The 24,146-nt window shown below is 41.9% G+C and overlaps 1 protein-coding gene across 3 annotated transcripts in view; it reads right to left on the bottom strand.

The window, feature by feature from the left end:
• afg2a (AAA ATPase AFG2A) overlaps window positions 1-24,146 on the bottom strand; it is a 146,600-nt gene that overhangs the window by 80,735 nt on the left and 41,719 nt on the right. For all 3 annotated transcript variants that reach the window (XM_078260061.1, XM_078260059.1, XM_078260060.1), the window contains exons 11-15: window positions 20,419-20,573; window positions 14,403-14,612; window positions 10,660-10,713; window positions 10,292-10,371; window positions 6,061-6,187 (exon numbers count right to left, since the gene is read on the bottom strand). In XM_078260061.1, the coding sequence (XP_078116187.1) occupies window positions 6,061-6,187; window positions 10,292-10,371; window positions 10,660-10,713; window positions 14,403-14,612; window positions 20,419-20,573 (626 nt within the window). The remainder of the gene's footprint in view (window positions 1-6,060; window positions 6,188-10,291; window positions 10,372-10,659; window positions 10,714-14,402; window positions 14,613-20,418; window positions 20,574-24,146) is intronic.

Below are 24,146 nucleotides of genomic sequence, written 5' to 3' on the forward strand. Positions count from 1 at the left end.
TATAATTATAGTTTAAGAATACCTATATTTATAAAATATATTTACTGAAAGCACTTCATCAGTAGCTGAGAAGGATGTGATCTTGTGTCCTCAAGAGGATATTTGTGCATCCAAAGTGACTACATTTATTTGACAACCTCGTGGATGACACAATGTTTGCAAAGTTAAACTTAACCAACAAATGGTGGTTGAAATCGAAGGCTGGAAAAAAGCCTGTGCTGAAATGGTCAGTAGATCATTTTATAGTAACGTAAGTGACAACAATTTTGCTAATTTGAGGTTGACAGTTTATTCCTCGACCACATCTTACGGTCTTTTCAGATCAGATGGTGTTTGCTTAGTCGACACACACAACTCCATCACCAGGAAGATGCAAATTACAGTGGAAAGTTTCAGAAAGTGGCCTAAGTTATGATTTTTTTTTCAAAATTTGCTAAAAACTTTAAACATTTATACAGCAACATGATTAGGAGTCTATAGTCACACTTGCAGCTCTGTAAGGCTGTACTTAGGCACGTCGTGTTTCAACTGAAATGCTAACGCCTATATGCATGCATAAAAGTTCACAATGACAAGGCTATAGCCTACTGATGTTAAGCGGGTTTAACTGTGTTCACCATTTTAGTTTAGCATGTTAACCATGCTAACATTTGCTATTAAGCTAACACAATTAGTTACTGCTATCCATAGAGGCATGCCACTAGTGGACTGAAAGCACCATCTTCTCAAAAACAGAGATTTCCCGCTTTTCTATGTTTTATATCATTGTAAACTAAACATATTTGGGATGTCTGTCAGACAAAACAAGTAATTTGAAAAATGTCAACCTGTAGTTGCAACCCTTCACACATTCTATGTTCTTTCCTTGTCTGAAATGTATAGTAACTGTTATATGAGATCACAAGTGTCAAGGCCCTGGAGTCTCATCATCCATTGACTGCCTTGTTAATTGTTCAGGACAGACATACTGTCCTTTCAACTCTAATTCTATTGCCTCAGTTTTGTTTTCGCCCCTTGTTCTGATAAGAGCCCAGTTGGGAACTTCTGGTCCCAAACAAAGACCCATCTGAAAGTAATCTTCTCCACTGTAAGCACTCCTGCCTCCTGATAGCATGGATGAAGCCCAGCGCACATTAGGGTAAACAACAATCCAACACTCTCAATCTTTCCTGAGGAATATGCCGCCAACACTAACAAACTGAAGGAGGAAAAATAAGTCAAAATGTGGTTATAGACAAACTACAAATGGTAAGAGGGACATCTTGTTTGAGTGTGTGTATGTGTGTTTGTTTGTGCAATCAACTAGATGGACAGCTGCTCGACAAACAGAGTGACAGGGGGTTCTTCCTACTGAACAAGCAGGATAAATATTCCTGGTGGTGCTAATCCATCACCACAGCCCTGTCACAGCAGGTCAGAGGTGGGCTTGGGTGATTGGCGCAGTACAAAGGAAAGAGGAAGTGTAACGTTTTTTTTAAGGTGGAGGCGAGAAGGGAGGGGAGGGGGGGACGTTTTGTTTGGTGACATGTCACCATGCAGAGGAATGGACATTGGCCACTGGACCATTACTTTATTCCCCAAAAGAGCAGATGATGCTGTGAAGGTAAAGAGGGCAAAATGTGTGTATGTGTTTGGCACAAGAACAGATTATTCTGTAGCTGTGAATATTGTGCATAACATGCATCAAAGGTGATACAAAAACAAGAGGAAGTGGCGAGACTTTGTGTGCTTGTGTGGAAACTATCTATTTGTTATCTTTTGTTTTCCGTTTGTTAGGATGTGATTCAGCTGCATTAGTCACGTTATGTCTGTATGTTGTTGCATACCTGGTCATGTTTGTCACTGATGTAATACAAAGGCCAGAGGAAGTTGGATGACTTTGTGCAAAAGGACAGGATGTCTTAGTTAAATAAAAGTTAGGCTTTGGGTATTAATACAACTCCGGAGATTGAAAAAGTGCTGCAGAGTCTAAATCAGATGAGGCAAGAGTTTCCCCAACTCAAAACAACCTTGTTTAAACTTGATAAGAAGAAGAAATCAACACTGTCCTGCAGCAGTGGTTGAAAGATGGACATCGGGCCTGCTCCTTTCAAACTAAAGTAAATGCCACTTTCTCCGCCTCCCTTCCTCTCCCCATCCCTCCCACTCTGTCCATCATAACAGCTGAGGCCCCCAGGAGCCTCCTCTGCTGCACCAAGAGTCGACAATGACTTCATTGACACCCCAGCGCCCCATTAATCTTCATTTGTCCCATCATATCCTATCATTGGTATGGAAATGCCTGCCTATCTCCGGTGTGAACTGACAGTCAGTGTCGATGGTGGCAAAGGGGCAGTAAAGGCGGGTAGGGTGCTCAAGCCGTAGGGGGTGGAGGGGTGGGGGGGTGAATGTGGGGTGCCTATCTGTCCATTTGGCAGCTTCCGTTCCCCATTTATAATAGGTTTCTCATTCAAATTACTTGAACCTTGCCACACACACACACACACACACACACACACACACACACACACAGTAGGGGGTGCAGGCGGGAGAAGGTAATCTGATTTCTCAGCTGCCCGGGAGACCACTTCCTGAGAGGAAGGCTTGTGGAAGGACGCCTGGGGTTTCCCATCTGTCCACACAGGGGCATGACCCCCTCCCTACTGTTAAGAGACTTTATTTCTCTCTCTCTCTCTCTCTCTCTCTCTTTTCCTCTTTATGCATCTTTTTTTTCCTTCTTCTCAGATATACACACACATGCAAACACACTCTCAAGACAGTTTCTCAGCAGGCTCAATGCTAATGGAGTTTGAAATGAGCCAGCAACCAGTTGCAGAGGTGGAGGAAGTTTTTGTCATTCCCCTACCACAGCAATGGATCAATTCCATTCCATCAAAAGTGGGCTAGAAATTGTGTGTGTGTGTGTGTGTGTGTGTGTGTGTGTGTGTGTGTGTGTGTGTGTGTGTGTGTGTGTGTGTGTGGGAGGGGGGGGGGGGTTACCCCACATTTGTATGTGGAGGAGTATCTCCAAGTGCTGATACGTTTGCAGTGATCGGTTACTAGTTTACATAAAACAGCTGCAGATGCGCCGACTCTTGACACGCTTTTTTAAGTTGACATCTGTGATTGTTATATATAAAAATCAATATTTTTTGTGTTTGCATGGAAGAGCTGAAAGAGTAAGGGAGTGGCAAATGTCTTGAAATGAAAAGATAAGGAAAATATGTAATGGTTTAAATACAAAACATAAATTTCAACTTAAATTGATCATCAATAGCTCAACATATTTGATGATTCTATCTTCAAAGTGTAAGGTTATGATGTTCAATGATTTGCATATGTACCGTCAGTGCATTAAAACAACTTGATAACAATTGGCTTTCTGCAGTAATTTGATGTCTCAAAAATCATGCAAATGAGAAACTGCTAAAAGTGAAATTTTAGGTAAGATAACAGAAAAAAACTCTCTTTACTTCACTTTTACGTCTACATACAATCTTAAGAATAAAATATATGAATCAAATTCAGTTTTGACTTGCTTATCAATTGGGGCAAGGAGCACATGCTTCTGAAAGCTTTCTTAAAAACTTTAGTGTGACGGAAATCGTCTCAAACACATTTTCCAAATCTCTTTTATAGAGAATGTGAGTCAAATGTTTTCATGACCGATCAAAATATCACCAAGAGAAAAAGTCTAATAGCAATCGCTTAATGCAATGTCAGTTTAGGTGCTGTATTCTTTATTATATTTTAATAATGGCTATGCTATTTCAGATTAAAACACTTCCTTCCAGTATAAGCAATATGACAGTATAAGTAAGTTAAAGAGGACACCCAAAAAACAAAAAAATGGAAGAAAGACAGAGACTCGCTGGCTTCCTAAGCAGGAGCTTGAAAAGCACCGCAACATTCTCCTTTCCTGTGTGCTTTTTGACAAGGCACAGACTCCGTCTTTGATCAGCACTCAGGAAATTTCATTAGGACGGAGATGGGTGGATAAGAGACCAAAGAAAGCTTGTGTGGATGGGAAGAGAAGGAGATAAAAGGGTAGAAAAATAGAAAATGGAGGCGGGTAATTGTCATGGAGGGGAAGAAGTAAGAAAGTAAGAAAGAAAGAAGAAAAGATAGACAGAAGAGATGCATGTTTTACTCCCACCTGTTGTGAGTTTTAAATTGACTGTATGAGAAGTGCAATTGTTACTCTGCTGTAGTTGTTCATTGGCTTTGCTTGGGCCCAATTAATGCTTGGTCCCAACCTGTAGCTAGAACCTGAAAATGAGATGTAAAAATGTTTATTAAATGCAGTGCTTTGAGCTAAATGCTAACGACAGTATGCTAGCATCCTCATGCTAACTTGATGTTCACCAATTTGATTTAGCATGTAAGCAGGCTAACATTTGTTAATTAGCTACTAGGGATGCTGATAAGGAGACCGATAGCCGACCCTTGTTAACCGATCACTAACAGTTCACTGACAAGCAGCTAACTGAGTCCCAGTTCACCCTTACGGGAGGTTCGGACATATTTCCCCTGTTTTGCGTCTGTGGACAGCTGCAGGCTTGTACCGGTCGTGTAGCCACAATGTTGCGTGCATTGTTGTGGACACATGCTGCCACTTTACTGGAAATGCTTGCATATCCGTGCGACTGACAAGTCCGCAGCTGTCCGTAGAGCATATGTCCGAGCCTGTCTCCACATCATCCACCTGCGAGGTTGTCAGCTCAGCTGTGTGTCTGCCTGGCATAGATTACTGTGTGTGTAGGACGGCAGATTTAACCCGCCAGTTCTCATCGATATAGTGGCATGTGTCACGTAGTTCTCCGCTGTGAGCACCATCCAGCACAGAGCCACAAACTTAAAAAAACAAAGTTTGCACTAGCAAGTTAACTAGCAGCTAAGAAATAGACTGTATAGCCTGTTTTTCATTTACCATACAACAAACTTTTTTTAAATACTGTAAAAAATATATATTTTTAACTGTTTACCTGATAGTATTAATCGGTCAAAACTCTTATTGTCAGTTAACAGTTAAACGGTTAATTATTAACATTCTTACACTAAACAAAGTGCAGCTGAGACTAATGAGACAGTCATTAGTTTTGCAGGTATTTGCAGGGCTTGAACGTCTATACTAAATTTCATGGCTATCCATAGAATAGTTGTTGAGACACGTCACTCAAAACCATAAATATCAATATCATGGTTAGACTGGGTAAACCCAGCCCGATCTGCCGGCGATTTCATTTCGCCCTGCAGCTCAGGCTGGAAACCTGTACGTTTAGCTATCCTGCTTCCGTTACAAATTTGCGGGAACCAATCACAAACTGGCTTATCCACCTGGCGCGCTATTGGCGGGTTTAACACGATGATGTTAGAGAAGCAACCAAGCAGCTTTTTGTTTACATTCAACAAGCCGGCCACCGAAGTGCAGCACTCCATGGCAGCAACCCGTTGATGCCGCTGTCGCTGCTACGTCACCCGGATCGTTGGTCTGATTGGTTGAAGGACTATCCAATTGCGTACAGAGTCATTTGAATTATGCCCGTTGATCACGCCTCTTGTGCAGTAGAAAATACAGAGCAGGCTCCCCAAACTAATGTTCAATCTTAAAAGATTGAGCTTGGAGTCTGGTTAACACTCAATCTGAATGGTCTTCAAATGGAAACAGCCATATCCGTATACTCATAAACCTTTAGTGTGTTGAAGTTATTTCTCTATTTTATCTTTTGGAAGAGGGCATAAAGTGATTTGGCGCCATTTAGCCGAACACACCAAACTAATAGAACAAAAGCTCCGAAATGACTTCAAACACTGCACCTGAAAACCAAAACCAAACAAGGTGTACAAAACACTTTGGCGATGAATTCAACCGCACAAAGACAATGCAGTGACAGCATCCAAAGAGAGAGTCGAGGAAGACGGACCGAAGCAGGCGACCTTTAACCTCATCAATCATGTCCAACAGAGGGAGGGGAAAGGAGGAGACAAGAGAGACAAACACACAACATCTCCTTAACCTTATCAATAAGGGACCAAAGAGGAGGAAGGGGAGCTAAAGACGGAGAGCTACCGTCTGTTTACCTTATCAATCATGTCGGGCCGGTTGGTGGCGGCCAGCACAGTGACGTCTCGGAGCTGCTCGATGCCGTCCATCTCTGTCAGGAGCTGAGCCAGGACCCGGTCGCCTACACCACTGGAGCCCGACGAGCTGAAGGGGTGGATGGGAACACAAGACAGATGAGTGGAAAGGATCCAAAGAGAGGGAAACAGAGATGAGATTGATGTGTGGATGGACGTTTGTACGGACGGATGGATGGATGGATGGTTGATGGAGAGGGAAAGGGACGTATGTTAATTAGTCAGAAACTGGGGAAATTATTGATGGCGTAAACTGATGAATCACAGATCAATGATGGATGGGTGGATGAACAGCCTACTGTAAAGAAATGTAGGGAACTAGGGTGGAAAGAAGAAATGTGTATAGAATAGAGACGCATGGAATAATGGAGGGAAATAGAATGGAAATGAATGTGTGATGGATGAATGAGAGATTATACAAATATGTAGCAGCACCATGCAATGTCCTGCTCCCAGAAGTCCTTTTTTTTTTATTATTACGTAATGACAAAAATTCTCCAGTTTGTGAATACTTGTAGAGAACTTCTGAATAGTTTCACTGACAGTCTCATGGCAGGTTCTTTCATTAGTGCAATGCTTCTTCAAGAAAGAAAAGGCTTTGGCAGCAAAAGTGAGCTTTCCTGCCAATGACGTATGACTGAACTGCAACTGAAAACACGTCATCTCTTTCAAAATAAAGCAGCCTTCCTTTAGACAAAGTTCACAAATATGTCACCTTGTTTGGACTTGTAAATGTAGTGCCTCTGTTCTGCCAATCTAGCAAAGTCTGGAAATGCTGGAGTTTATCCCACCCAGATGTCCATACTCTAAGATCAGCACAATATATTGTGTGTGCAAAATAGAATATATAGTCATAATTCTTACTTTCATTAAATGAACCCCCATTTCTGATAACTGCCTCTCCCCAACATTGTAAAACTGACACTGCGCAACTCATTCGCAGTGCATCCACAGCTTCATTTAACAAGCCAACAGGTAACTTAGAAGAAGCTATACACTGTAATTCTGTGATGTTCGAATGATAGTTGGAATAATAAATAACAAGTGACAGCCCGTATAGTCATTTAATGTATTTCCGTTTTGCCGTTACGGTAACTGTTCTTATGGGATTCAAATTGTGTCCCCATGACCTCGATGTGATGTGGAAGATGAAAGCGTGTGTGCATTCATGCATTTCACATAATACAGAGAACTTAAGTTAGAGACATGCCCTTCTTTAGTGTGCTAGAGATGACTAAAAGAATAAAAGATGTGAAGATCCCTTTGTGATGATAAATGGAACATTCTTGCGAAAAATGCAAAAGATCCACAATCCCCTAATTTGTTAAAGAAATGATCAAACAAAGTGAGTGTGCCATTTCATGGTTCATTTTAAAACAAAAGGCTAAATAATTCCCTAACAGCTGAGCACTGTGTTTATTTGCAAACAGGAGTAAACAGTGCATTTGATGGGAACTATTTTCAGCAATTTACATTTGATGCTCTAGTGAGTATTTGGGGCAGCAGCACAGTGTACTTAGCATAAACTACTGTGTGTGTGTGTGTGTGTGTGTGTGTGTGTGTGTGTGTGTGTGTGTGTTCATGGTAATGAGAGAACATGTCACCCAGTGCAACAGTGTTGCTCATTGATGTTTTTTTTTTTAGCAATGGAGCTCTATGGCACATAGGAATAACAAATATCAGGCATTGCCTACGCCTGCAATACTTTTAGTAGGATTTGTTTACAGTAAGTACAAAATAATATAGAATATCACAAGCCTTAAACTTTTAAGAAACTCATCAATGTGTTAGCCACTGTATTACAAGGTTGTTATTTTCCATAGTGCAGTGCAGACAGCCACCCTTCTCAGCTCAAACACACACGCAGTCTGTTGACAGGGCCAGCGGAAGTGCCAGACGTCATTAGCAGAGACAAGGCCGCAGAGAACACAAAGGAGCTCTGTCACTGAGATATGAAGGGAGAGAAAAAGAGAGGGAAAGAGAGGGGGAGAAAGTTTGCATGAGGGGAGGATAGTGGGGAGAAAAGGAAAGGAGGGAAGGGGATTAGGGAGAGGAGGACAAAGTGATGAATTGGAGAGAGAAGGGGTATGAGAGGGAGAATATGAGATGAAAAAAAATATGTGAGGGGAAAAAAAGAATAAAGGTGGTGAAAGAAAGAGAGTGAGCAATAGAGGGAGAGACAAAAGGACAGAGGATGTCAGAAAAAGAGTCACTATAGAGAGAGTGGGGAAAGATGAGGATGAGGGTGACAGAAAAGGAGAGGAGGGACAGAGAGACAATGAGGGAGGGAGAGAAGAAAAATACATAAATGTATAGAGAGAGAGAGAGAGAGAGAGAGAGAGAGAGAGAGAGAGAGAGAGAGAGAAAGAGAGAGAGAGAGAGAGAGAGAGAGAGAGAGAGCACTTTGGACTTTCATTGAATCATTTCACTTTCTTTTCATTGTTCTTTTCCAAATCCATCAATCTTCATTTCTCGTAATTATCTTCTCTAGGTTCTCAGTCAGCCAGTTTATTTTCACTTGTCTTTTTTTCATCCGTCAGTCTCTGCTTCTAGCATTCACAGTCTTGTTTTTGTCTCCCCTAGTTTGCCTCTCTTCTTTCTGTCTTCTTCATTTCATTCCACCAGTTGAGACTCGTGGCAGGTAGGCTGACAGATTTACAGGTGCTTCTCATCTCCTGCCTCGAGAGGGAGGAAGACAAAAAAAAAAACACAACACACTACAACAGAGGCTGTCTGGTTGTGTCAACAGTTTTGAATTCTTGATGGCGTCCGCGAGCCACTTCATTGATTAAACATGGCAGGAAGTGAATGAGACCAATAAATAACCTTTATAGATCAGCGCTAAGTGCAATATTAAAATGGCGAGTGGCCTGGAGGCACGGGTCCAGCCCCACGTCTGTCGCAGCAAGCCGGCAAACTCTCACACTGCACTGCATTATTGGTGAAAGCTGGCTGCAGCTGGGTGGGGGATCCGAGTACATTCACAAAATTAAACATCAAGATAAGGAGGGGGGCTCATAAAAAGAAGACAGAACTTGTCAGTCCCACCGACAGAAAACTGATTGATGAAGACAAGTTGCAATAGAGTTGTATCCTGTACACTGGAAGTGAGTCAAGACTACACAAATCATCAAAGTACAAAAACGATGTGCCAGGTTGCTTCGGGAAACAATGCAGACTCCAAAGTGCAGTCTACTGAATGGCCTGGCTTATCTAGCTTAGTAGTTTGAATGGTTTAATCGTTTAGGATATAAGGGTAGAAAAATAGTGTCAACAATAAGAGGATTGAGTTACTGGCATTTACAAACTCTTTTTTAACACGTATTTGTGTTAAGAAATCCTGTGATGAGAATTGTAATGAATGGTGGTGATTCTAATGAGAAAAGTTAGACATTTACATATTCAATACTTTTTTTTTGTTAAACTGTTAAGATATAATACCATATTTCATGATGGGAGGGACTTTTAACAAAAACAAAATGTGTAACGTGTTAGATGCTGTGTATCTTATAAAGCATCTGACCGAGGGCTCCCAAATAGAAGTTATGGGGGCAGCTCATTGGCCTTTCTGTGCTCCTTCCTACAACATTTAGTTTCATCGACTGGTTTACCAGGAAGTATGCTGCATATTTGGCCTTCCCCATCTGCCGTGGACGGGCACAATGAAGTGTTTGTGTGCCTCCGGTCTGTGTCCTCTGTCCGCCCCCCGTCCTCTTTCCTTTAAGCCACAGATGTTCCCAGTGCCATCCCACTAAAGCGCCTCCGGACAAGACTGAGTTCTGTGTTCGCCGGTAGCGAAAAGCCGCAAAAGTCTAAGAGGACACCATGGGAACCCGAGTGGCTGGCTTTGATAGTGCAGTCATGCAGATATTTTGGGATGTTTGCTCCATCCATTCATAAGTGAATCTTTGTGAGACAAGCTGGGACACAGGCACGGGATGGTAAATTAAAGCAGAGCGCAGCGATGACTGTGCGATAATTTGTCATCTCTGGACAATGAGTGACCACAGTGCTGAAAAAAGTGAACAGTGGACAGTAGCCGTGGCCAACAGTGAACTTTTAGAGACATTCATCAAGTGGGCAGGGACTGTGTTTTTCCCTGTTCATTTTGCAGCCTCTTGGCATATTTTCTTCTAACTCTAGACCTCTTTCTATGGTGTTAAAAGTAACGTACCTTCCTCTTTCACTGGCCAGAGCATCAATCTCATCAAAGAAGACGATGGAGGGAGCGACGGCCCTCGCCTTCCTAAACACCTGCAAGCAGTGTTGGCAACAATAGAGGAGAGGAAAATGGGAAAAATCTTTAACAGGATCAATGAATCATTCTCAGCACAAACACACACAGGAAATACAGCACTCGTTATTGTCATAAATTACATCTCAGGTCATCTGTTCATTACATCAGCAACTAAAAATGGTTTGGATGGTTAATGTGGTCCAGAAAGAATGTCAGCTTGCAAAATAGTATAATAATAATAATATAGTATAATGAATGTATACTTTCATTGCAATAATCAGGTTATGGAAGGCAAATGTACATACCTCTCTCACAGCTCTCTCAGACTCTCCAACATACTTGCTCAGTAATTCTGGACCCTAAAAAAGTCAAGTTTAAACATTATTTGAGTGGTAAAATTTGCTCAAAAAACTGCTGAAAACATGTCTAGATACTGCATTATATTATTAAATAATCAAGCTGGAGTGCTATGTTTTGTTCCATTCATGATGTAAAGATCCCTACAGATGATGACTGAGGTTGAGTTTAAAGTATCTAGCAGCAGTAAGTAACTGACATCATCTTCCGGACACTCCTGACAAATCCTGGTTATGTTTTGTGAAGTATTACTCAGTGCCACAATGTTTGTAGATGGTTTGTACTGAGAGCTAACATTCTGAGCAGCAGCTGCTGTTCTGTGGCGTCTTTTGGAGCTTAAAAAGAGCAACAGAGTTGCGAATGTCATGAAGGACAGCAGGGTGTGTGTGGTGTAATTCCACAGTACTGTTCATATATTCACTGGTTTATGTTTGTGTGTAACATATGTGGTTCCGCTGGCAAATTAAGAAATTTCTCACTGAAACCTTTTCATACAGTACCATGTTCACTACTTTCCACACCATTGATGGTACAATAGTACTGCTAATACCTCTACTACCACTGCTGTTATTACCACTGCTGCTCTTAGTACACATCAAATTAAATCTGATTTTTGGCATGTTCTCAAAGGCAAAACTTGTGACCAAAACAAAGCACCACATTTAGTTTAGATCAACAATACCGGTATGTGCAACATGGACAGCTGGATTTGTTAGAAGATGCAACTTTTTGTTGGATATTTCTGCCACTGTGTCACAATTACTTTACTATTAAGTGCTGCAGCTTTTACTCTCTTAATACCATCACCGCTACCAAGACCACATTCACACAAAACTATGAAAACACGTCTCCATTTCTGCCTTCCGTCCACACTAAAAAGTTTTTTTTACCCCAAAACTGAGCTATTCGACTATGATCTCCAGAGTGGATACGTTCAAAAACACCAGGATTTTCACTCATGGTTTAGTGTGGACTGTAGCACAAACATTTCCAGGTACATTGTAGCAGTATGGGAACAGTATTGCATTATTATACATGAATGAGGAAATTCTGATCTATTGGTTAAGAGGTAGAAGTTATGAGCCTCAATGAAATCATTTGACATGTGTTTAGTTATCTGACAACATAAATGGAAAAACAATGACAACGACTAAATAGTGTAATTCAGATGTACAATGTAAGTCATGACGGAGAGCCTGTGTAATAACCAGTCGGTCTGTCCCACCAGATGGTGGCTGTAAAGCATGGTTTTGTCGTTTGCTGACAAAGAGAGAGGAGGAAGAAGAGATTAAGCCATTTACCAATTGTTTAGGGCATTTCAGTGTGGACGGGAAACATTTCAGAAATGTCACAAAGACACGTACTGTGTGCTGCATGCTCTTTTCACACGCTAACTGCATTTTGCCGGGTTAGTGTGGACATTATCCACAAATACTGCCACAAACACCTCTGCTTCTACTACTCCACCTAACACTACTTGCACTACTACCACTGCTAATCTTACTTTTATTACTACTACAACTACTACGACTAACTGAACCTCCTATACCCTCTCGCTCTTTTCTTCTCTCCCTCACTCTGAAGCAGATAAACATCCACTCAGCCCTCAGAAGAACTTCCTCCCCTGCAATCCACCCTTTCAACACCTCTGGGCTGACGGAGGAGACGACACTTAACTCCCAGCCCTTTTGTCTCCTGCAGTAAGTGTGGAGGTTGACTCATTAATCCCAGGTTCCTCTCTCTTAAGGCAGAGCCAAGGACTGGACATGGTGAGTTTAAAACCATTGACAGTTTAGAGATACGAGTGTGTGTTTTTGTGCACACATGCATCTGCAGATGTGTGGATGTGTGGATGTGTGTGTGTGTGTGTGTGTGTGTGTGTGTGTGTGTGTGTGTGTTCTTGTTTAACTATATTCGTGGGGTCCAAAAACTGGGAATACAGTATTCTTGTGGGGTCCGGACAGCTTTGTGGGGCCAAAATGCTGGACCCCACTACAAAGGGCTGTTTGGGGGTTAAGACTTGGTTTTAGGATTAGGGTTAGAATTAGGTTATGGTTAGGGTTAGGGTAAGGGTTAAGTTTAGGCATATAGTTGTGATGGTTAAGGTTAGGATAAGGGGCTAGGGAAAGCATTATGTCAATGACGGGTCCCCACAAAGATAGTGAAACGCACTGTGTGTGTGTGTGTGTGTGTGTGTGTGTGTGTGTGTGTGTGTGTGTGTGTGTGTGTGTGTGTGTGTACGTGTACGTGTGTGCGTGTCTGCGTGTGTGCGTTTGAATGGTTGCAGTGGGAGGAAACTGAAATTGACAAGATGATAATAGGGCTTTTTCACACAGAGGAAACAGACTGAGCCTTAAAGTATCTGCACTGGAAAAACCTGATACTGTTATTGCAGATGCTGGAGAGCGGCTATCAGCGGGAGGGACAGTATGTTTTTTAACCTTTTCATAAAGCAGATACTCTTCCTCATGACTTGAAAACTGCCGCACAAGACTATGGTACAACGTTTAAATCACTTTGGTGTTAAACACAAAACATAGTTCAGCAACAATGATAATGTCTCCTACACTAGAGTAAAAGTGAAAACATTGTACATTTGTGAAGTGTTGAGTCTTGTCTTGTCAGGCTGGTGGACTCTGGATAAGAGTCAAGTTTAGACATAATTGGAGGATTAAAAAAGTACTAAAATTTGTCTGCATTTAAAGAAAACCCAAAGAACGTTGTCCCTCTGCATACCACGACATCATAAAAAAGCGATAAAACAAAACAGACAAAAGCAAAGCTCGCGAATCCCACCCGCATTTGCCGATGGCTTAATGACCCTGGTTGAGAGATTCTGTCGAAGCTTTCGGTCTCGCATGGCAACAGCTTTGGAAATGTTTACTGATCAAAAATCCAACAAGATGATCAATCAATCTCTGTCAGCCAGGCCTGAATGGGCAGAGGTGCGGGTGACCGAGGGGGAGGCAGAGAGGATGGGGTGATGAATGAGAGGGGACAAACACAAGGTTAAAGGTCAGACAGGGAAGCTTTCTGCACAGGAAGTTGGGCAGTCAGACAGCCTCCAGGTCATCAGGGAAACATCTCCACTACCACTACTTTGACACAATCAATACACTGTGTATGCAATATGTGGATGATTTTGTTTGTTATTTTAAATGTGTATTATATATTAGATGTATATTGACCTCTTAAATCACACCACTCATTACATAACACGCAAAACTTCTTTTTTTTTTTTTTTTTTTAAATTGTAGTGGAAATCCCAAGTTTCCCAGGATAGCAAATATGTCAGGCTGGAATTTGGAGAAATAAATGTATAAATGTATGTATGAAATAATGCAGAAGACATCCTGAATATTTCACTTTGATGGAATGGTGCAGCTATGAAAAAAACATGGGTTTGAATATTTAACTCACAAACTCAGTGTAAATATCACAAAGCATCAATGGAGAATGTACTGTATATGATGTCAGTCAGTGGAATAACATTCTTTTGTTGCAAACTTTAAAGATGCAGTAGGTTAGACTTATAAAACTAACTTTCTGTCATATTTGCTGAAACTGACCCTATGTTCCATTAGAACTACATGAAGCAGGTCATAGAAAACAGCCTGTAGTGTGATTTGCAAAATTCCACCGCTCCCTGTTCAGATGCACCAATCAGGGCCAGGGGGTGATGAAAACTCACTTTAATAGCCAGGAAGTTGAGCCCACTTTCATTAGCCAGGGCCTTGGCTATCATGGTCTTGGAGCAGCCTGGGGGCCCATACAGCAGAACGCCTTTAGGTGGCTGGATCCCCATGCGGATGAAGGCCTCAGGGTGCCTCAGAGGCCACTCCACGGCCTGCTTCAGTTTTAGCTTCACTTCCTCCATCCCGCCTACATCTGACCAGCGGACCTGCAAGGAGCAGACCAGGTAAAATCAGGGAATTCTTTATTTGTAAGTTAAATAACAGAAATGTTTTTTTGATTTACATTTACATTGCAGTGCAGTGGCAAGCTACATGAAGCATGTCAAAGATGAAATGCCCAATAAAGACCCTTCAATCTTGGTTTATTTCAATACACACATACACAAATATTTCACAAACCTTAGCATTTCATGTAGCATCAAGGTTACATGAATGCAGCATAAGAGTTTGGCCTCCAGTATTCTAATATTTAGCCAAAATCAGTTTTTAAGGCAAATTTAATACCAGTATGTTTGATTGAAGCTGCTGAATACACATTGCTGCATTGGACCATGATGTACATATAAACAATGGTTACAAATATTTATGAATAATATTAAAAGATGAACATAATGAGGCAGAAGATGAAGATGACAAGGAGGAAGAAGAACATGATGATGATGGTGATGATGATGATGATGATAATGAAAAAGTAGCAGAAGAAAAATATGTAGTACCAAAAAGAAGTAGCTAGCAGAGTGCAATGTCTGTCTGGAATCCAATCAAAATGCTGAATTAGACTGCGCCAGGTTCAGTGCTAATAATCAATCACACAATAACATGCAATCCAACAAAAGGCACCAAATGTTTTAAGCTGGAGGTGGACAACAATGAGAGGCCAAGTACTAATAAATGATCAACATTGGTCTAATATACAGCTCTAACTCTGAAGTATCATAGAGTACTATTCTGTGGCAGCTCAACACACAAACACATCGCCAACAATAAATGCAATGGACCAAACAAACTCTGATTGCATGCTGATGTCACTGATGTTCTTATGTAACCCATTAGGAGGATTCTTTTTAATTTTCTGACCACCCGAGTATATTGCAGAGAACTGCAAGTTCTTCCAGGCGGATGACGGAGTTGAGAGAGGAGAGAAGGGGAGTGAAATATAAAAGCATATTTGGAAGGAGATGGAGGAACGACGGGCTCGGCTTGAATCAGGGAGACTCTGGACAGAGTGAATAACAACAGACGGAGTCAGCCAACAGCTGTCTGTCCAACAGATGGAAGGAGGGAGGAAGGGAGGGAGAGAGTCCGGCAGTGAACAACCGGAGGAGATAAAGCAGATAAGAAGAGAAGCCCTCATCCAAAACCCTCTCAGACCTCTCTTTCATCCTTCCTGTCTCCTTCTTCATTACCAATCCATTATACCCTCCCTTCTCCCACATCTTTCTCTCCCTGTCTTTTTTTTCTTTTTTGGATCTACCTTTATTTACTGTAACTGCTACCCTGATTACTGAAACCGTGTTTCTTGTGTTTCAGGTATGAACTGAAATGATTTGTTGATTAATCAATTAGTCCATTCACAGGAAAATTAATCCCAAATGATTTTCGATCACACAAGAGGGAAACATGTTGTTTCTTTGGTTCCAGCTTTTCGAATGTGAATATTTGATAGTTTTCTCTAGTTCCTATGATTGTGAACTGAATATCTTTTAGTTTGGGGCTGTAAAAAGCTATGTGACGACGTCATCCGGGGCTCTGGGGATGTTAAGGTGCATGGGCCACATAGACAAAATAATCAACAGATGAATCAATCATCAAAATAACCCTTAGTTGCAGCGCTAATCAGATAACCAACAGTGCATGTAAATGCAGTGCTCCTCTACCTTCCTCTCCTCATCCCCCCCCCCGTCTTTTTGCTTCTTATCTGTCTTATCTCTACTGCACTCCTTTCTTTCTTCTCCCACTTGATCCTCACTATCATGCCGTCTCCCGCTCTCCACCTTAAATACTGCTGCTGCCTTTTCACTTCTTCCTCTCCCTCTCTTGATAATTCTCCCCCTCACCCTCCTCCTGCTCTCCATCCAGAGGTAACACATCCCAGGCCACCGGCGCCGTCTCCGGGGAACGAAGCACCTAATGGAAACCTGGCGTCTGGCCACATACTGTAAATACCGAACAATTTATGGACAGCGCCGAGCGAGACAGAGGAAAAGACGGATTGAGGGGAGGGGAGGGAGGAGAGGAAGGGAGAGATAGGAGTGTTGCCGAGATGAGGAGATAGGCCGGAAGCATGCAAGCGAACCAGAACGCTCATTTGAAGGTGAAGAGAGGAATGAAATTAAATTAAAAAAGTGCAGTGAGATGAAAGCAACCGTAAAACAGGTTTATAGAGAGAGAAACGGAGGAAACAGGTGAGCAGGAGAAAGACGGGTAAAGAGATGGATGAGGAACAAAGAAAAGCAAAGAAGACAAAAGAGTTGGATATAAAAGAAGTGCCATGGCGGTGCCTACAGCACTTAATCCATTTAAGGGGTAGTGATATACATGAGGCTAAATTCAATGTAGAGTTGAACGAGCTCAAAAATGCCACAAAGCCATTTCATGTTCTACTCCATACTGTGTATACTGTATTAAACCCATTAGACAAATCTTAAGCAAACATAGACAACGGAATGAGGATGTATGTCCTGTAGCGTCTTTGTTTAAAAAGGTTGCTCTTCAGCGAGGAACAGTGAGGTCTCGGAAAGAGTTTCACAAATGCACCAACAACAAAAAAGAAAGGGTTCAGAAAAGTCTCTTATTGCAGCTGCATAGTAATAGTAAGTATAGCGTAATATAACAGAAAATAAAAGGAACTAAATATTTACTAAGTCTCTGCAGTCTGATCGACAGAGATGTGACTGTAATCAATAAGCTAAAATAGCAAGACTACTGATAAGGTACTTCCTGATGGGGAAAAAAGAGGCCTTGTAAAGAACGTTGTCACATGTCACACACACTTTAGTAAACATTTCTATGATTTGTGACATGAGAGCTTACCCAGTATTATATGAATTATTTGTATGTGTTAAGCAGGGGTGTTCAAATTCATATAATATATAGCCAAACTGTAGGGAGTACACCCCATTCATCAGGTATAGAACATGAATTCAAAACAAATGCTAAGAATGACCTGCAATCTGAAACTGCTATCTGAACCAGATTTAGTGGTTTTGGAGCTTTAAAAAAAGGACTCTATCCTCCGACTTTACCGACAACATCCTCAGACCTGCCAATCATCCCCTCTTTCCACCAGGGAAGCAGATGTGCAACACAACACTGTGAACTCTCATCTTCCCCCTTTTTATTGCCTTTTTTTTTGGTTAAGTCTCTGCAGACTTAATGGAGTCATTGTAAGATATAACAATATAACGTTGCATTAATTGCAAGGTGCTTTTTGTCACGAATGAAGCGTCTGTGGAATTAGAAGGCAATGTTTTGACTCACACCTCGCTGTGCTGCGTTTTTCCTCCTTCTTCCCTCCCTTACTTTTTGTACGAGACCCAGTTATTATCTTTTACTGTTGTTTTCTGAACTTTACAAGGGGCCTCTAAGGCTCTGGCCCTTTGATGGGGTTGAAAGGAGGGTGTGGGGGACTTCTCAGACAAAAAAAAAAAACCCAAGGGAGAAGAGGAGTAAGTTTAAGAGGAGGAATAAATGGGCTTGTTATACAGCTGCCAAATGACAATATTAAAGCCAGACCTCACTGTGGAAGATGATTATATATATATATATATATAAATAAAATAGCAATACTGGGTAAACAAGAACTATGTCAAAAAGAGGAAGAATGTCTTGTCACAAAACAAACAAAGGATTAAGAATGAACTTTCAATGTATTTGTATTAAATATAACATAAATCGAGAGGCATAATCTGCAAAACTCAAATCTCTAGATACGTGATCTGAGAAGGTTTCAGAGGAACTTGAGGCGTGTATTCATCCGGCACCACTGGAAGTTTCTTATATAAAATGGATTAGAAACAAATGTTTGCACTCATGTGGATATAATCAAGTCCGGGGCTCTGCGGCTAGCCTTTCAGCTGAGCTGCGCTAGGGGATAGACAAAAAATTCCAAACCCAAACTCACTCCTCTCTCTAGTTTCCAGGAACCGGCCGCAAGGACTAAACGTCTCTGGGTGAGCTCAGTGCAGAGTGTTGCAGAGAGAAGAGGGGAGGCGGGTGGGGGTGAAGGGATAGAAGGGACGTTTCTTTTTCTCCTCCTCTCCCTCTTTTTTCATGGTTGCTGGCAGGAACCGTCAGCGACTTGATCTGCTTTCAATTACCGGTGGAGGATGATGTTAGCCCTCTTCCTGTCCGTTATGTCTTGCACATGCAAACTCCAAAACATCCTGGAGTCTCACCACTGTCCTCTCATCCCTCCTTCCCCTCCCTCCCATGCTCTCTCTCTCCCTCTATCTGCTGAGAGCAAAGTGATTCATCTTCATTGCAGTGGAGGCTAAAATGGCCACAGGGTCATTTCCACTCTTCCTCAGCCTGACCCCATCTTTTAAGTGCTGGTGATTCAGTGGTCAGTGGTCCAAAGCGTAGTTAAGGGATTTTCTGAATGTGCATTAGAGGGAAAAGGGAGCTGCTGTTGATGAGCTTTTAGTTTTTCTTGTGGCAATTAGTGGTGATGCTGTTTGGGTTAGAAATATTCTTTGTGCTTTAAATAAGGCAAAGACTGAGAGATGTAAACCAGTATGTGTCCTCGCCGGGCCATTGCAAGCTTGAATGCAACTGAGACACAAACTAATGCTGATTACAAACAAAGGATCCAATACAGATTGTGCCATTAAGGATGATGTCATAAACTAGGCAAGGCAGGCCTCTAAATGATTATTTTTTTCCTTGCATGATTTTCCCCTCAGTCTTCTATGATATGTAGCACTTATCCTCGGTTGAAGTGTAACCAAATGTTTTTGTTTTCTTTTCACACACACACACACACATACATACATACATACATACATACATATATATATGTGTGTGTGTGTGTGTGTGTGTGTGTGTGTGTGTGTGTGTGTGTGTGTATATATATATATAGTTGTATTTCATGTGATCCACGTTGTGATGTCTGCTGTAGAAAGGTGCTAATAAACTTAAATGAGGTGCTAATAAACTTAAATAACATGCATTTCTTTAACACAGACACATTTGGCAAGATTTAGGAACTTGCTGCCAGGCCTGGAAGGCATCAATTTTCCAATTGTATGTCTTGTCTTTTCTTTTATTTCCCTGACTACAATAACTGAAGACAGCCCTTTATTCCTACGTATAGTCTGTTTCCACCATAGGAACTTGGCCAGAGGGATAAGGAACCATCCGAAGAACTTGTGGCTGCTACAAATTGTGTACAGCTCAATTAATGCAATAAGGAAGCACCATTAGTATTAGTGTTATATTATGGTAATATTAGGACGAAGGAAAGACATTTTTGTATTTATTGAGTTAAAAAAATTGTTGGGTTTTGGACTAGTCTAAAAACAGAAAGAGATGGTGGGCCCCATCTTGCACCCGGCGCAGCGCAAAGCTCGACGCAAGTGTCTTTGCTAGTTTAAGACCGACGCAGTTGTCAATTTCCCGTCCAGCACCCGCGTGGCTTAAATAGAAAATGCACCTGCGCCCATTTGTGTTTAGCAAATCCGCCATCATAATAGCAATGCGCCAAGGTACAAACGCGCCTGGCTTTTAAAGGGAATGGGGGATGACATGGGGGATGAATGGGCATGTTACGCCCAAAACACACCTATGATTAATCAAGACACTAAGTACAACCCTTTTGAACCATGCGCCTGGCACACAGACCCTTTTTTCCACCATTAAACTATCAAAAGTGGATTTGTACGCGCCCTAAACGCACCTGCGCCAGGCGCTTCACGCCGTGCGGTGAGATCGTTAGAATAGGGCCCGGTGTGTTCATTAGTGAACGAGGGAGTTGGAGAGAAAGGGAGAGGTGATCGAGAGAGATTGCTATACCTTTGGGACGTCGATAGCGACCTCCCTCATGGCACTTGGCTTCACAACAGACATGGCCCACTGGAGGTCCTGCCGAGTGACCGTCACTGTCCCCATCAGCTGCTGGTCTGATGGTTGGTGAGACCCTCCCAGTGCTCGCCTCAGTGCATGCAAACCTGTAGAAAGAGGGTTTACATATTTTAAATCTGTCATTGGATAAGCAGAAGAAAAAAAAAAAACTAGACTCTGGAAAAACCAAGATAATATTGCCATGGCAGATGGAAACAAATCTTAAAGACATTCACATCCACATATTACAACACAAAGGGTGAATCGTTTAGAAAATAAAAGCCTGTGATTTGAGGCATACAAAGGGGATATGAAATGGCTGTTTGTTTGCCTAAAGAAGTAACGCTTGTGTTGTTGTGGCTTTAGGGTTTTCATTCCAAACCCACATGCAGCCAGTCCAACTTTTTACTCAAAACATTCAGGCTTGTACACGCTGTGGTGATACACGCCTAGCGAATGCAAATCTCAAAATGAACACTAATTCCCCTTTTCACCGCAAATATAATTGGGCTTATATTATTGGGGAGAAAAGAGAGTAAGCTGAAGGGAAGGGAAGTGTAATTGAAGTGCTTAAGGTTTGAATACCCTCAGTTCCAGAGACTTCAGCATCTGAACAAAAAGCAGACAGCAAAACAAACACTGATGCATCAATATTAAGAATGAGCCTTTGTTAGCCTTGCAAAAGAGGTCACAGCAGATTGGTGTAAAGGAGACAGCTCTGGGCGCAGACCGTTATGCAAAATGGGAAGGTGGTGAGTGAGTACAGACATATTTCTAAAGCAGAAAATTTTATTTATTCACAGGAAGAGTTATTAAACATGCACGCTCTTCCTGCATCGTGCTAATAAAGCTGTGTTAAGTGGTCGGAGTTATTTCAGGCATCCGAGGTCCCAAAAGTAAAAGTCCTATTCATGTTCTGCAAAATGTTAGGTGACTGCCTATTGGAGCACTTCCAAAGCTCTCGAATCATCTGTACAAATGTGAAAATCAATTCAGTCAAAATATGGTGTTCTTTAATAAAAAGTCCCAAACCTGTGTACATACAAAAGTACGGAGAGAAGTCAACAACAAAACATCCAATCACCAAGCTTAAAATGATGTTGCATGCAACGCTATTGGTGAGCTAAAGCTAATGGTTATGCTTTGTGGAAACACTCGGCTGTTGTCAGGGTTTTGGTATTTTGTTCAGTCTTATTGTGGTAGTCTTGTTTTTCTGTTATGTTCTGTTTCCTGTTTTATTTTGTAGTCTGTCTTGTCTCCCTTGTCTTGTCTAGCTTACTTCCTGTCTTTGTTTGTTTCCCGCCTTTTTGATTGTTCTGCCCCACCCTGATTTGTTCCACCTGTTGTATCACCTGTCCCTCGTTAGTGTTCATTAGGGGCTTTCCGACCGGAGGGATTTTTGCAGTTCTTAGAACTAAATGTTCCTGGAACACTTTTTTCGTCGTGTTCCGACAGGAAAAATTTGGGGATTTTTAAGTTCCTCTGGCCACAGTAGCGTACTTTTTTAGCTCCTACTTCAGAGCAGGGTCTTTTCCCTTTTCCTAGGTGTACTTGATTGGTCGAACTTATAAGTCACGCCCACTGCCAACTCAGAACTTGCAGTCAGAGCAACAACGGGACATTTTTAACAATTTTCACCATCTTATTCATCATTAAATTCACATTATGACAATGTTTTAGGCGAGAAATTAACTGTTTAAATTTCGAATATAGGCAGTCTTGCGAAAATTGATGCCGAATTGACAATTTGCTTCAAAGTTTTCGGAGTTGAGAACCTCACCACATGAAGTGAGGCGACAGCCAGCAGGCGCCTGCCCCGGCCGCTAGCTCGTTGCTCGGCCAGTCATGCTCAGACACCTCGCTGTGAGCTGGAGGTCTCTCAGACCGCTCTCGTAAATAAGAGGCTTTTATTTTGCCGTTGAAGGTTCGTTTGTTTAAATATCACAACACATGTCCATCATAAGATTAACGGGAACCTGTGGTTAACTGTCTTTTCGGAGTTAAACTCCACAAGCGTGTCCTGCGGCTCGCCGGCCGTCACACACACACACAGTCACGCACACAGACACACGCACACACGCACACACACGCACACACACACACACACACACACACACACACACACACACACACGTCCACAGCGCAGCAGCAGGCAGAGGCGGGGTCTGTTCCGAGTATAATAAAGCCCCGTCTGTGTTGAGCAAAACATTACATGAATTACTACGAAAATGGACGGAATGCGGAACTCAGAAAAGTGGACTGATGTGGAGGTGCAGGCACTGCTGGCCATGTACGGCCTCCTCCATGCTGCTTTGTTGTTGTATGTGGCGCTAAGGTCTAGTGACGATGCTATAAAGACCGTTGCCGTGCTTGCGTCACTCCCTTACCCCTCCTACCAGTTCCTATGGCCACTTGGCCAGTGGGAATGCAAACGGAAAAAAAAGATTTTGGGGGAGAGTAGTTCTTAAACTGCTTAGAAGTGTACTTTTCCTCTAAAAAGTACAAGTACTATCTGGTCGGAAAGCACCTATTACCTGATGTATTTAGTTCCTGTTCTGTCTTTGTCTCTTGTCGGATCATTGTATTTTGTTGCGTGCTGTTCTGTTGTGTCGAGTACTATCGTGTCGTGGTTTCTCTGGTCTGGTATGTTATGTTCGGCGTTCCTGTTTTGTTCCGTGTTCCTGTTTTTTGTATCCTCGAGATATTTTTCCTGTTTCTTCAGGACACTTTTTGTTGTACCCATTGCCTAATTAAATCTTTGAACTGAAGCACTGCTCTGTCTTGACTGCATTTGGGTCCAAGCCTCGCCACACACTTGACAGATCCTGACAGCTGTTTAAATAAGTTCACTTTTGGATTCTGGGCAAATAATGGATGAACTTAGCAAGTCAATGGCTAGAAGTGTTTCATACCAATTACATAGCATTGTGCTACAGCTCTAAATTGCTTAACAAGTTTATTCTTCCTTGTTAGGTTAGGTTTATTAGTGATGCACAATTCCTCAGAAATCAAGTTACAATTAGGCGATGGCCATATGCAAACCTATAGTATGCTCAATATCATCCAGGAGATTCCAGTGTTGTATGTGGAGGAATATTAAGGATACCATTTAAAGTAAGGCAGTGGCTCCTCTGACTTCCCAACTTTATTCGGCTACAGTTCACCCTCTGTCACTGGGGATCTGCCCGGAAAAGCTTCTTTGTCTCCTATTGTTGGACACCAGGCAGTTGTGGTCAAGTGCCTTGCTCAAACAAGCCATGTAAGCATTGCTGCAGGAACATCCTTTTCTCCTTCTAGTCTTTCACTGTCAGTCAGAAGATTTAAATCAATGACCTTCCTGTCATAGGACTTCTGTTTCAACAACCACTTGAGTTGTTATCACTGCCAGAGAGGAAATGAAGATTGATTGAGGACCTTATTCTGCAGCTTGTCCTCAGCATAGGATTGTTATTTCAGATTTAAGTTTTGTTCTTTTCCAAAAGAAGTTTTTGACTTTTCCAAAATCAAGCAAAAGCCTGAAATACTGGTTATGATAGAAGTATGCAACAGTATGCAAACATTTGCAAATTCACAGAGAGAATCAGTCAACTACACAGGGAATATTTTCGGTCTTTTTCTGCTTGCAATTTCCTCCAATTTACATTACAGAAAAACAGGGTTTGCTGGTTGCAATATTGCAT

The sequence above is a fragment of the Sander vitreus genome, chromosome 10, assembly GCF_031162955.1.
Source record: "Sander vitreus isolate 19-12246 chromosome 10, sanVit1, whole genome shotgun sequence".
Taxonomy (NCBI): domain Eukaryota; kingdom Metazoa; phylum Chordata; class Actinopteri; order Perciformes; family Percidae; genus Sander; species Sander vitreus.